This window comes from Medicago truncatula, chromosome 7 (genome assembly GCF_003473485.1).
Source record: "Medicago truncatula cultivar Jemalong A17 chromosome 7, MtrunA17r5.0-ANR, whole genome shotgun sequence".
In the NCBI taxonomy this organism is placed as follows: domain Eukaryota; kingdom Viridiplantae; phylum Streptophyta; class Magnoliopsida; order Fabales; family Fabaceae; genus Medicago; species Medicago truncatula.
In genome coordinates this window covers 188,977-204,010 of record NC_053048.1, presented here as the reverse complement: position 1 = coordinate 204,010, position 15,034 = coordinate 188,977, and the positions used below count along the sequence as shown (strand labels likewise).

General features: G+C 33.8%; 1 protein-coding gene across 1 annotated transcript; it reads left to right on the top strand.

The window, feature by feature from the left end:
• The first annotated feature begins 2,742 nt into the window (after nt 1–2,742).
• Nucleotides 2,743–4,268, top strand: LOC11438912 (GSH-induced LITAF domain protein). The gene is made up of 3 exons (XM_003620921.4): nt 2,743–3,115; nt 3,241–3,367; nt 3,848–4,268. The coding sequence occupies exons 1-3, from the start codon at nt 2,931–2,933 to the stop codon at nt 3,932–3,934; spliced, it is 399 nt and encodes a 132-aa protein (XP_003620969.1). The 5' UTR covers nt 2,743–2,930; the 3' UTR covers nt 3,935–4,268.
• The last annotated feature ends 10,766 nt before the right edge of the window (nt 4,269–15,034 follow it).

Below are 15,034 nucleotides of genomic sequence, written 5' to 3'. Positions count from 1 at the left end.
TTCACCCTAATTCCATCGTTTAATCATCAATTCTCATCATAACCCTAATTCCCAATTCTCCAAATTTATTCATAACTTTTGTTAAAACATAATCATAATCATATATACTAAAATTAATGTAAGTTAGCCTCACCCTTACCTTAGATAATCGAAATCGCAGCCCTTCTTGGTTCTCTTCCCTTTTCTTGACTTTTCTCCCTTTTCTCTGTTGTACGTAAAAACTGCTTCCCTCACTTCTATTTCTTAATTCTTTTATAAATATAATCTTCCCAATATTCACTTTACTCCCCCTAAGTTTACTTAATTCTCGTAAAACCCCCAAACTCCAATTAAATCCTATTTCTCACTTATTCTATTAAATAATAAAATAGTCATTTAATAAAATATACCACACCACAAAATCAACGTAAATCATTTAAAAATCATATAAAAAGACTTTAAATCAACTAAAAATAATTAAATAAAAATGGGGCGTTACATTTGGCACCACATGCATTTATGTGTCAATAAGTGCATATCATGACATGAGTCTTATTTGATATATGTGATTGGGGATTGTTCATGAAATGTGAGTAATGATTATTCATGATAAATGTAATTGGTGATTGTGAATTAATAGTTGTGAATTGATAATTGTTCATGTGATTGATGATTATTGATGTGAGATATTGAGGTGTGATGTAATTATTAATGTGTGACTATTATTGATCAAATGCATGATGTTAATTGAAATATTCGTGTTAACTGCTATTTGGATTATGATAATGTAATACTTACCCCCAGTGATTTTAACCGCCTACCTGTCTGTATGGATGAGTAGACGTTGTGCAGGAGTAGTGCTTGGTGATATCGGGAGCTTTCTCCAATATCGGTGTTGAGTCGGCTATGATCTAGGCTTGTTGTGTCGGTCTAGATTAGGTTATTTTTGGATTTTGTTATGTTGGAGATTACCCGTTTGTTTGGGATTTTTGAGATGCATCTATGTGATGTGATTTATTGATTCATGACATGTATATATTTGGATTACTCTGGTTTATATTCCGCTGCAACTGTTGAGGTTTATATACATGTTATTTGGTTTTTGAATTTTGAATGTGGCGTAGCCTCTATTTCTTGAATAAATGTATTATTCGCATGTTTAATTGCTTTAATAGAAATAAGAGTATTACAGTGATCAACATAGTTAGTATGGAAAAAATGAAGTGGATGTCATATTTTTTTTGACAAAAGACAGAATATTATTAATGATTAGTCAAAGAAAACATATCTTTTTGGATATGGTTAAAAATAGGGGTCGGGAAATTACAGTGCCAGTCCTTATTGGGCTCAACTTCAGTCTATTCAGCTGTTTCAAGAGCAACCCAATTTCTGGAATATGACAATAAGATAAATCTCAAGGGAGTTGAATGCAATTTTCTCTAAGTCTTATCGTATCTCATTTGATCAAACAAAGGTGCTACGAAAACTTTAATTTCAACATTTTTTTAGGGAAACTTTATTTTCAACATTATCTCCAATGATTACTTTCCAATTGAATTAAACCCACGCGGTCTTACCACTTCATGTGTGACTTATTTCTAAAGTTTGTGATTCACATTGATTTTGCTCAATAAGAGGGAGTGAATATTAAAATCCATTTAAATGAAAATTGTTGTTGACACATAGTATAGGGCTGAAAAACACCAATAATTTTAACCAAATACTCCCTCGGCAGTTAACTGCCGCGGAAATTAACCGGCGGCAGTTAACTGCCGAAATTTCATCTATCCGCAGTCGTGGAGCTATTTCATGCTTTTTATGATACTGGAGCATATTTTCATCAATTTCCTTCAATGCTTTTATCTTTTCACAATTTCCATCGGCACCAAATTCATTAATTTCCTTCAATGAACTATATTTTCATCAATCTGTTATCAATGCAACAAATCTTAACCAATGCTTTTATCTTTTCACAAACCCATCGGATCTTGATCTCATCATGTTAAAATCCATCAATTACTCACTTTCAACAACGTTGTTACACAATGTTCTGAAGTTGATGAGTTTGATGAAGTATTAGCATTAGACGATGAATTAGAGTGAGAAAAGGAACACGATGGTGTGAAATAATCTGAAGTAGAGGTTTTAACAAAAGCACAAAGGATTGTTCATGAACTCAACATTTAAAACACATAGAGAATGGGTGTGAGTTTGTTCTTGTTCTTGGTTATGCACCTTGGTGACGAGGGCACTTAAAAAAGCATGAAATAGCTCCACGGCACTTAAGTGCCGATGGGTGAAATTGAATTTCGGCAATTAACTATTGCCGATTAACTTCTGCGGCAGTTGACCGTTGACGAGTTATTTAGGTAAATTATCGGTGTTTTTCAGCCCTATATTGTGTCAACAACAATTTTTCATTTAAGTTGACATGTCGTGTTGGTTTGAGATGCTAGTGTGTACTCCTTTCAATATCAATAGAGAACTTTACACCTTATTATAATATGAACAATTCGATTATAATAGAAATGATTTAAGCCAAAAAATTAATTATAATTTTATTTGAACAGCTATTTTATCCTTTAACAACATATTTTTATAGCATAAAATACAATTTTGTTTTTTCACTAGTTTTTTCTCTTATCGAGTTAAATGAATAATTATAAAAGATCAAATACTAGATTTGTTGAAATCACATTTTTTTTTTTTCTTTTTAACTAACTTGCTTGCCTTCTCATGATCTAGAAGAAGACTAGAACGGTTGAAGTTGAAGAAGAGAGGGGATCGAGAATAAAGTAGAATTTTCCATTCCACATGACGTAGGCGGCCGTGCAAGGGTATTTTGGTCAATCGGGAAAGCACAATCAAAGGAAAGAAACGCGTTTCCATGGAATTGAATGATATAAATATAAATAATAAGAAAAGTGTTGCGTGAACTGTGAATTGAGAATATGGGGAGAAAAGAAGAAAAAGAAGTAATGGCGGTTGGAGTTCCAGTATATGAAAGGAACGGTATCCCTCCTAACGCGATAATCGGAGATCCCAAAGGTATTCCTATTCAACAGACTATTTACAGAGACACTCCTGCTCCTTTCAATTGTCCTCACTGTGCTAATACCTCTCTCACTACTATCAGGTTCTTTTCTTTTTTCTTAAAACTCGGTATCCAACGATCGAAAAATTCATCGATGAATTCATGTTAAGATAAGATAGAATATATCTTGATGTTTTTATTTTATTTTACATTAAACCCCGCCGCAGATCAAAGATTAGTTTAGCGGCATTTGTTGGATGCTTGATGCCGATGATGCTTGGAGTTTGTTTTCTCTGTCCTTCAATGGACTGCCTCTGGCATAAATATCACTACTGTCCTCAATGTCACCAAAAGGTAAATACATCGATCAAGGTTTATAATAGTCTATGCAACCTTGACATTTTATATGTCTTGTATTCATACGGAATTGACACATCAATCCATGTTCAATATCCGTGTTTGAATTGACTTATTTGACCATATCTTATCTGTTAACATAAATTTTTATGAAACTATTTGCGAGAATTTATGAAAAGAACTTGGCAATTTTCAAAACCTTTTTTTTTTTGTTTATTTTCACAAGTTCTCTAATGTAACTTATAAAAACAACTTATAGCATTTACACAAACAATTTAACTTTATTTTATCTTTTCCTGTAGAAATAGCTTATGTAAGGTTATGCATAGTGTTTGTCATGATAAGTGTGTGTGTGCTATAAGCTGCAGATAAGCTTTTTATCCAAACAGGCCCATAGTAGTAGTTCCTTATTAGGTTCTCTAATGGACTGTATCTGGTATGACTATATTGATGTAGTTATCTGGCTGTCGTATGTAGGTTGCTGATTTTGAGAAATCAGATCCCTGTATTGTGATGGATCCACCAAGCTGGACGCAGGAGAGCTTTGCATTAGCTGGATACTAGTATGATATTTCTATTACTGCCATTTGGACTATGTGAAGTTGAAACTTTTGTTGTTCTTCATTGCTCTTATTAAGTTTCTTAAGAACCAGATTTTATATGTGTACATTGGATTAGAAAGCTAGCTTTTATATGTGTACATTGGATTAGAAAGCTTGCTTTTTACTTTAATTCTAATTATCCAGTTCTACAATTGCTGCATATCTGTAATAATTGAATGAGAATTGTGCAGGTCCCCACAATCTGCATGATTTGTTTACTGCCTTGGTTATCATCTTGTATGAAATTAAACAAGGAAAATGTTTGTCAAATCATGTTCCATTTTGTTTTCCTGTCATTCAACATATGAATTAGAAGATTAGGGATTTGATTAAAAGATATGCATGAGTGAATTGTTTTTCGTTTCTCCTCCCATGTAGCCTTTTCACATAAATCTGATAAGTAGATTCTTGATTGGTTTGTTTGTGCTTTATGATTTGAGCAACCAATGGTTTGCAGATAATAGATGTGAACTTCTCAAATTTATCTTCACTGCTGGAATAATTTACTGATTAGATGGTGTTGCAGATAGTATATATAGATGTAGATACTTGATTAGGTTGAGCTCATGGCTATGTTATATAAACAGGTTCCCTTTCAAATTGTTGATTTATACATGGCAAAGGTTAAAAAAATTATTTTGATCATAATATCTGGAGCCATGGAATTTTCACATATAAAGGTTTTATTAAATGGCAGAACAAATGTTTTTATTGGGAGATCATAAGTTTTATATCAGACATAAACTAGTTTTTAGAAAAGAGAAAAAAAATTGAACTTGCTCTGCATGCAGTAGCAGTTTGGTTCAATTTGATTTCATATTACAACTGTTCAATTCAGTTCATACAGAACTACTTTAGTTGAGACCAGTTTGGTTTTGTTGAACTAGTGAGTTGTAACAAAGAACCTGTTCAGTTCGGTTAAAGACGAAACAGAACTGGTTCGGTTTTCCTGAACTGCAAACCAGTTTGGTTCACATATGGTTTCCAGTTCAAAACTGAACTTCTCCCATGCTGATAATTGTGGTGTGGTAATTGTAGAAGAGTGTTGTTTCTGCGAGTTATTGGAGGATTGCTTATAGGAAATAATGAAAATTTCTGTTGTTGTGTGCAAGTGTAAGTTATATGTCCCACATCAGATAGAAAAGTAAAGGTTGAACACCTAATAAGTAAGAGGATCCATAAACCCATTACCGTAAGGTTTTGGGTAAGAGTGTGGCGTCTATCTCTTGCTTGTGTGGTTGTTCTAGCTTTGATGTGGACGGTCCCCAGGCTCCCCCAGTGACCCAACAATTTCCACTATTGATCATGAGAAGGATCATTGGGCATGGGGTAAGTATAGAAATGATGTTTGCTCGGTAAAAAAATGTGAATGCTAGTAATTAGTATTGTTAGTTATTGTTGTTGGTGGGAATCAAACCCCTAACATCCTTATCACTCCACTCCCTAACTCATCCACCCCGGCCACCAAACTATCCTATGTCTCCCAAATGATACGTTGCAACTGGTGGGAGTTGAACCCATAGGATGCAGCAACACCACTGTTGCCACTGGTCCTGTGCAACTTTTTTGCAAATGAAGTAATTTATAGGTTTGAAGAGGAGCTAGTTGTCCCGTTTAAGTGTATTTGGTTCCGAGGCGGTGAGAATTGATTTTGTATAATTTATTCCGACTAAAAGTGAGTTAAATGTAAAGTGGTTTTTGTTTGGATATGTTTAGATAAATGTGAGTTGAACAATAATTCAAGGCTGAATTCAAATGTAGAAACCAAAAGCTGCAATTTCTTCAAGAAGAATAAATCCAAGAAGCAAAATCAGTTCTACTTCAAAACTTACAAACATATCAAAATCAATTTTACTCCTCCAGAAAATGATGACACTTTTGCTTGTAAGATTTATTCTTCTAGTAGGATTTATTCTTCGAAACTTTTGCTTCTATACTAGCTTACAATTTCACTCGTCGAGAACACGATGACACTATTAAAGATTTCCCAGTTGGTGTGGAATTTGTTTTATGGCATAGACTCCCGACAAAAGATGATTGATCAAAAAGGGGTATCTTGAATCGGGAAGAAGCATATGTATTGGTGGCCATGGTATGGAGAAGTCATTGTACTGTTTTTCGAATGACCTTTTGGAGTGAATGAAGTTCTATTTTTAGTTTGTTATTGCCTAGGGGGTTTAGAGATTAAGAAATGCAAAATTGTTTAGTCAGATTTGTGATAATATTTTTCAGATGGTTGAACATACAAAACTACAGATGTGGAAATTTTTAAAAACTAAAGTCAAATGATTTAACTTGCATTTAATCAAGGGTGTACTTTGTTAATGGATTGTTTGAGAGCAATACATGGCTACTGTCAGATGCAGGCACTGTTTGAAATTGGGAAGCATTGCATTAAAAATGGCAGAAAACAAAGGGAACAGAGGTGGTGGTGTAATATAAAAGCCATTGACAATGCATATGAAGGACTTCCAATAATAAAAGAAGCAAACATGGGTGTACATGTACTAATGTTTTTTCTTGGGAGAGCATTGAAGTGATCGTAGTGTTTTTGAGTTCAAGCGTGAGTTGTTAGATATATAATCATCTCTAATGGAATTCAAATATCGATTATAAATGAGTTCAACATTAGATATATAACCGTATTGCAATGAGGAGAATTTTACTCTATAAGTTTTGGTATCATATAGGTAGAATATACTTAGGCGGTTCCACACATGCACACATAACTCGTTTGTACATTTTTAGTTTGAGCAATGATATTTGTACATCCATTTCATGACAACTTTAGTGACAATCTTGTTTTTCTTTCTTTTTATTCGTCAAAAACAATGGAGAGAGAAAAATGAAGAGAAAAGATAAGACCATCATGTGAGTATGAGAGAGAAAGTTGTACCAAAGTTGGCACAAAATAGTTGTATAAATATCATTTCTCTTTTAGTTTTAACAGTTTTGAAATAATTAGATCTCACACCGTATATATTTGTACAATCGCACTCGTGACAACACATCTTACACCGTATATATTTTCACTTCAAATACCATGCCTGTAAATCAAGGCTGCTAAAAAAAAAAATATCCTAAAATGGAAATTATATAGCAAAGATATAAACATACATTGTTGGTTGTCCAATTTGATGTTCGTATACCAATTCTCTATTAAATTTGTCTAATTTTCCTAAAAGATTATTGATTGATTTTCATATAAAAATATGATATTTAATTATTTTTCTAATGCATGTATAACTTATAGGATAATACTTAAGTAAATATCATTCGCTTTCAACTTGAAAATATTAAAATCTATTATGTATATTCTCTCTTGCTCGTTTCGAACTAAGTTAGGGAAGGTGGAGATTTTTGCATAATCTAACCAATCTATCTATTATGCAGTATTTGGCATATTTCTTTTTGCTGATTGATTTTTTTTTTACAAAGTCGCTTCAATTAAAAAAAACTTACTAAAAGTCACTTTATAAAAGTGTTGCATTACTCTCAAAAGAAAAGAAAAAAATAGTGTTGCATTGAAATGGCGGGAATTTAGGTCTCGAATGTCAACTTGGCAAGTGCTAATTCAATTCTTTTTCCTCAACTTCATGTTACAGCACAATCAGCATCATCATCATCACTATTTTTAAGGTCTGTAATAGAGCTACTTAATTTAGGTGCTTAGATGAGTTAATATTTTCAATCTAGCAATTAAATAAAATTACCAACTCAGTTTCATAATGATTCTATATCATTGTAGTTTTTTTAAGTAGCAAAGTGGTTCGAAATTCATTTTTAAGGTGAATAAGTAGGGTGTTCATTGAACATATCATTATATTTTAATAACACTCATTTATTTTAGTACAATTAATTAAATGAAGTATGCGAAAAAGTGAAGAGAGATGATCATTATATAGCATCATTCTCTACTAACATTCATCAAGGAGTTAAGATCCTCTTCATTTATGATTCTTTCATTTCTTCCATAACAATAAATGTAACTGTTTAGTTTGATGGTCATTAGTTAAAGCAGTCAATATTGAAGATCTTCAATTGAAAGTCAAGGTCCCTCCCTCCTATCTTTGGTTTTATGCATCTGATGAAGATTTGTTGATTGAAGTTAACATTTCAACTATTACTCATAGACCATGAGCAATGAGCCTATTGAAAGCATGATTCAATATGTTGAACCATTGGAGTGAGGTTGTTGAAAATGATGTGGAGGAAAGAGGTGATGAAGATGTTAAACATGTTGAAATCTGTCCCGGTTAGGCCAAGTGGCGCGTTACGGTTGGGCAAAGCTGGCGCGTGTGAGTGTTGGGAACGCGGAGAGAGAAAGTGTTTTGGATAAAGCTGGGACACTTAGCATGTTACGATTGGCTGCTTCGATTTTTATCATCTTAATATTTTGGACTCAATTATTTCATTGCAAATAATTATTTTTTTATTTTTATTTTTTATCAAAATTCGTGATTTTTTCTCTCTCTATAAATAGAGACTTAGATCATTTGACTTGGACACAGGAAAAAAATCAAGTTTTTCACTCTCTTAATCTTATTATTAGCTTTTCTTTTGAAGTTTTAGTCTTTATTTAGTGAAATGGATCCCAATAATAATCAATTCAACATCTAAAATTCTTCTGATTAGCCATTTAGCTACCAAAATCCCAACAATTATCGTACTAAATAAAATACTTGTGTGTTGTATGCTTAGTTTGTTTTCTTGCATTTTAAGTTATTTGTGTGCCACATGCTTAGTTTGTTGTATTGCATTTTAAGTTATTTGTTTATCGCATGCTTAGTTTGTTGTATTGAATTTTAAGTTAAGAAAATAAAAATAAATTATTACAAAATTTTGTTTTTCCAAAAAACTAAAAAATAAATTGTTAATTGTATTATTTTAATTTAATTATAATCGATAACTATAATTTTATGTAATTATAAAAACAAAAATTAAATAAGAATAAGAAATAAAAAGTGGTGGGGTAAAGTATTGAATGAAAAACCATTGGAGATGATAAAAGTTAAATGAGTGTTGAATAAGAGAGAGAAAATGATGTGGAGTGTTGAGAATTTAAAAAGTGGGTGTTGAAAGAAAAAAAACCATTCGGGGTGGTCTTATATGAATGTCAAGTTCAACCCAAACAATATTTAATTTAAGACAATTACTTTTTCCACCCTATGTCTTTCCTCGCACGCCCTATTTTTATTTTTCAATTTCACCCCTAATTTGCATTTCGTTTTCCGGATTGCATTGTTAGAATTTTGCAGATGTTTCCGGATTTGAAAATCTGGAATAATGTTTTACCAGAACTTTTGCGATTTTAATCTTCAAAATTCGTAAAATAAAATGCAAATAAAATTAAAAAACAAAAATAAAATGACACAAACATAAAAAACAACTGATTTTATTAATATATGAACAATACATTACAATAATTTTCAAGCTTTTTAAGCTTATTATATAAGATCCTAAATCAATTTCTACTCTTAACTTTTTACATAAGCAATACTAGTGGCTCCAGCCACCGGTGGAGAGGAAAGAGGGGGGGGGGGGGGGGGGGGGGAGAAAGAAGATGGCGGAAAAGAAGAAACCAATGCTGTCTGATAGGACATACTAGTAGCTTTGGTGTTGGTGGGGAGACAGATGGGGCACAAGGGCCTCTAGGGAACAAGAGACCATAATGGTCAACATGACACCTAGGCAAACCAACCTCACACCCAGACTGACCCCTTCCCTAATGACCGATCATATGACCCCTGATGGATTTCCAAAGAAGTCTCTTTCTATGAAAGGCCAACGATGGAAACACATCGTTGTAGAGGAGAAAGAAGAAGGTGTGCAAATGTTTGAGGAAATGAACCATATTTATAGGGGAGGGGATTAAAAAAAACGTGGGGAAGCCAACAATGCTGATCAAAAAACGTGTAGAAACACGTTTTTCAACTTGACCACCGTCCAACACGTTTGAAAAACGTTTTCTTTGTGGTGCAGACTGTAACACTCCTATTTCTATTAAAGCAATTAAACATGTGAATAATACATTTATTCAAGAAATAGAGGCTACCCCACATTCAAAATTCAAAAAAAACCAATAAATATGTATATAAACCTCAACAGTTGCATCAGAATATAAACCAGAGTAATCAACATATACATGTTATGAATCAATAATTACATCAACATAGATGCATCTCAAAAATCCCAACAAACGGATAATCTCCAAACATAACAGAATCCAAAATAAACTAATCTAGACCGACACAACAAGCCTAGATCATAGCCGACTCAACACCGATATCGGAGAAAGCTCCCGATATCACCAAGCACAAACTCACCAAGCACTACTCCAGCACAACGTCTACCCATCCATATAGATAGGTAGACGGTTAAAACCACTGGGGGTAAGTATTACATCATCATAATCCAAATAACATTTAGCATGAATATTTCAAAATAAACATTATGCACTTGATCAATAGTAGTCACATATCAATACTTACATCAAAACTCAATATCTCACATCAATAATAACCAATCACATGTGTCATGAACAAACAACAATTCACATTTATTCATACGCAATTATCAATCACCAATCACATTTTCAAATAAGACTCATGTCATGATATGCACTTATTAACACATAAATGCATGTGGTACCGAATCACCTCAAGGTCGTCGTCACCTTCGATGCAACAAAAACATCGTATGTAAGAGTTCACACCCGTCTTACATAATCTCCGAAGTAAAAGAGTTCAATCCTTTTACAACTACAATCTCAACACGACTATGATGCATGAACATGTAACAAGACTCGATAATGCGACAACAATCACAATTTTCTCCACAATATATAGGACATCACCCAATTATATTGTTCATCTCCACATCATTTGCTTTATCAAGAAAACATGCCCATTCACAATTAAATCATAGTATTCATCATCACACATCAACATGATTATCAATAATCAACAGTGTCATTCAACATCAACTATCACATATAGTTTCACCAAATCAAGCATTTCTTACATCCTAAGTAAGATAGCATACATATCTCATGATAATTATCATATCCAAAATACAACCATTCATTCGTACAACTTCACTTAGTCATACAAGAATGGTCACAACAATTCATAAGACAATTGGCTCAAGAAACATTTCCGAACAAAAACCATATCAAGTGGCCACCGGCCAACATGGATAAATCTCAAGACAAAACGACACAAAGATTCACTAGACCCCTTTTTCACAAGGTTAATTCTCTCATAAAAACACCCCTAGATGATTACGATAAAGTCCCTATACTTAGAAATAAGTTTGGAAACAATTGGATCAAAGAAAATCGCATTTTAAGGTTTTTGAAAAGACAGCATCGTGGCATGGTTTCCCATCGTGGCACGATTTTTCCAGATTCAGAAAGATTGAAATCCTGATCAAAATCGTGGCACGATGGCCCCGAATCGTGGCACGATTATATTTTGACAGACAGCCCAGATTTTCAACCTCCACGTTTTCGCGCATAATAATCAAACCGTTAATCCGTTTTCAATGCCGTTTTCACCTACGTGTTCATGACACTTAGCCCTATCTTAGTGTACAGAAAAATTCAAGTTTCAACATTCCATAATTCATTTTTCAAAGCCTTACACAACACTCATTTTTCGAAAACGGTTAACAATTGAATTTTCACCCGAAACCCCCGATTTCTCCCAAACGACTCGACTATCACAACTACAACATAAAAACAGAAATTCCATCAAGTTTAACTTATCCAACCACATAGATACTCGGTCAACAACTTTGTATATCAAATTTCACTTTGGGTCTTTCACATGACGATCTAACACAACTTCCCCAATACAAACAACTTATTTCATAAAATGGAATACCCATGATATCATTCAACAACAACAACATGTCTATTTCAACAACACTTCATTTAGACATGAATTCAACCATAATTCAACAACACCATATCCCAATCCAACAATTGAGCAAAACTCATAAGTACTCATTTTCACCAAACCAACAACAACAATTTATTTCTCAACAACAAATTTGAATCATGCATACCCAAGCCATGAATTATCATCAACCATATGACTAAACAACAACAACAACCATTGATCATGAAACATATCACAATTCATCAACAACCATGCATAATTCACCAATTGAGCATAATTTACAAACTACCCATTTTCATACATCATGAACTTGCAATTTCATCATCAACCATTCATTTAACATCAAATTAACATATTCAAACATATCTCTACAACATAAGCACGAATTTCAAATATTGGGTTCATGATAATCACTTATTTTCATAATCAATTATGCATAGAACAAGAGAAAAAGAATTAACTAAATGATTATGATGAAAACTAACCCCCTTACCTTAATTATCACCAACTTTTAGCTCAAGCTTCACTTTTGCTCCTATGATTCTTCAAACCCTTGAATTCTTCAAGTTCCTCTTCTCTCTAACCCTTGTTCTTCTCTTCTCCCACTTTATCTCTCTACCTCTCTCTAGAAAATATCTTATGAAATGAGTGAGGTTTTCCTCTAAGACAATTGTTTTGTGGTATAACCCTCTAATGGGCCTAACCCAAAACATAATGGACTTGACCCATTTTCTATTCAAACCAAAATGTTTCTACACTCAAAAAGGTAATTAACTAATAACGGTAAAATGTCACTAACGGTCACTAAACGGTAAAATCTTAGTTTTACTCTAGTAACTTAGTAAAACAACTATTCTTACTAACCACTAAAAGTAACTCTCACCAAAACTTATAGTTTTACCCGTTCCCACAAAATGACCAAAATACCCCTAAGTCCAAAAGACTAAAATACCCTTTTAATACGGAAACCCATGAAAATGCACCCAATGATGAATAATCACACACAAACACATAAAACACATAATAAAAGTAATTAAAATAAATATAGCTAAAAATCGGGCTGTTACACAGACCGTCGACCAAAAGTTTCTGGTGTAATCCTGAATATATAATCTGGAATACATATATATTCCGGATTTCATATTCCGGAAACATACGATACTGAGGTGAACAAAGGGAAACTTGGGACTTTGAGTATGGAGAGGGTTGGTTCGGATTTTAGAATCTGGATTTATTCAGCATTGGATTCTTTTGTGTGTCCCACATTGCACCGACAATTTTTGTGGTCCACAACGCCCACATACCTCTATAAATAGGGGTCCCTGTTTTCATTATAAGTAAACTAGATCAGACAAAAAAAAAATGGAATTCCCTGGCTTTGATCCGAACACCAAGCTAGCGGCGGTCTATTACAACGGTGGAACACCACCCCATCTGTTTAGGATTCGAGACGATGTCACCCTCTCCGGGCTGAAGGATGAGCTGGATCAAATCAACCGTCAACTCAACCACAAAGACACGAGGAGGGTGGTCGGAGTTGAATATCGATGTCCATTGTCCGAATCAGCAGAATCTCTTTGCTTCAGCCGGATGAAACTCAAGAACGACGACGACGTGCGAACCATGTTCTCTGTCTTTGGTCAGCACAGTACAAGAGGACCGATCGAGTTGGACGCTTCGTTGGTTAGATCTGCTGAACAAATTCTGAAAAGTTTGCACCGGACCAGGAACTACGAAGAGATCCGGGCTCTGCTGGAGGGACCAGAGGAGGAAGAAGTTAGTTTAGATGATCCATGATAATGTACTATGTTTTACTTAATCACGTGTTTTATGTTGTTTTAATTGCGTGTTAGTTATGTGTTGTTGAATTAAGTTACTGCAAAATGTTTTGAATAATATATATTATTTAAACTTTCATTATGTTTTAATTTACGTCAAATATGTTCATTTATTCGATAAAATAACCAAATATATGCTTTTCGGATTACGAAATCCGAATTTGCCTAGGGCGTATGTGTGTTCCGGAAAACGAAATCCGGAATACCTCAGAATAGGATTCTTTTGTATGGACCACATTGCACCAGGAGTTTATGTGGTCCACAACATCCAAGGACCTCTATAAACACATCCTCTCCGGTTTTCAGCTTCAACACCATCAAAACACACGAACACAACAAAGAAAATCATGCAAATTTTTGTCATTAAGCTGAGGATCTTCCTCACGTTGTCACAAATAGATGAGTTAGCTCTCTGTTTGACGGCGTGATGAAGATTTTCTGCATGTTGTCAAAAATACAAACAAACAAACCAAAGAGACCATACAAATTTTTGTCATTGTGCTGAGGATCTTTCTCATGCTGTTTCAAATATATAGATCTTTATATAACAACATGATGAAGATCCTCAGCATGCTGTCAAAAATATATAGATACTCCTTGATACATATATAACTCAAAAATATCAAGAGGTTGTTATGAGTTAGATCTTGCTGCCTGCTAGATGAATATGTCATTTGGCAAGATAGCATGATCTAACTTAAAGAAATTCTCTTGAAAACATCTTCCCAAAAGATTCATCATTTCTGTTATTGTGGTTTTTTTAACTGTTTATTTGTCTTATGTTGCTTCCATTTATGTTATGTACCTTTGTTCTATTTTTTTCCAAGGAATTTGCAACGAAAACGATCCAAACAAAAGGGTTTGATGCAGTTGGGACTTTAAAATCTGAAATAGCTTCATGCATTCCAGATTATAAAATCTGGAAACCCTCAATAACATTTTGGTCAGTGACGTTTCACCAAAGGTTATGCCGGTTTGTGGAGTTTTAATACATTTTTTGGACGGTTTTGAATGAAAAACACGTTTTCCTTGACTTCCAAATCTCCTATGACTTGTTTTAGGCTATAAAAAGGTTCGGATCTTCAACATTTTCCTTCATTCTTCTTCACCCTCCTTTCTTACATTTTCTTCAAATTATTTTAGTTTTTTAGGTAGATTTTAGGAGTGTTAGTGGTGTCATGGTCATTGTTGACCGCTCATACGACCCCTGCAATTGCATTGCGCTTATGCGGGGGGTCGTATAACGGTCAACAGAGATCCTTGACATCAAATAAAGACACAAAATATTCATATCGTATTTGTCCGGATTATATATTCCAG

What these genes read in the sequence shown, in the direction of transcription:
- LOC11438912 (XM_003620921.4), top strand. Translation starts at nt 2,931, where the DNA reads ATGGGGAGAAAAGAAGAAAAAGAAGTAATGGCGGTTGGAGTTCCAGTA. An exon ending in ACCTCTCTCACTACTATCAG is followed by an intron (nt 3,116 to 3,240) that starts GTTCTTTTCTTT and finishes ACCCCGCCGCAG; the next exon opens with ATCAAAGATTAGTTTAGCGG. An exon ending in GTCCTCAATGTCACCAAAAG is followed by an intron (nt 3,368 to 3,847) that starts GTAAATACATCG and finishes TGTCGTATGTAG; the next exon opens with GTTGCTGATTTTGAGAAATC.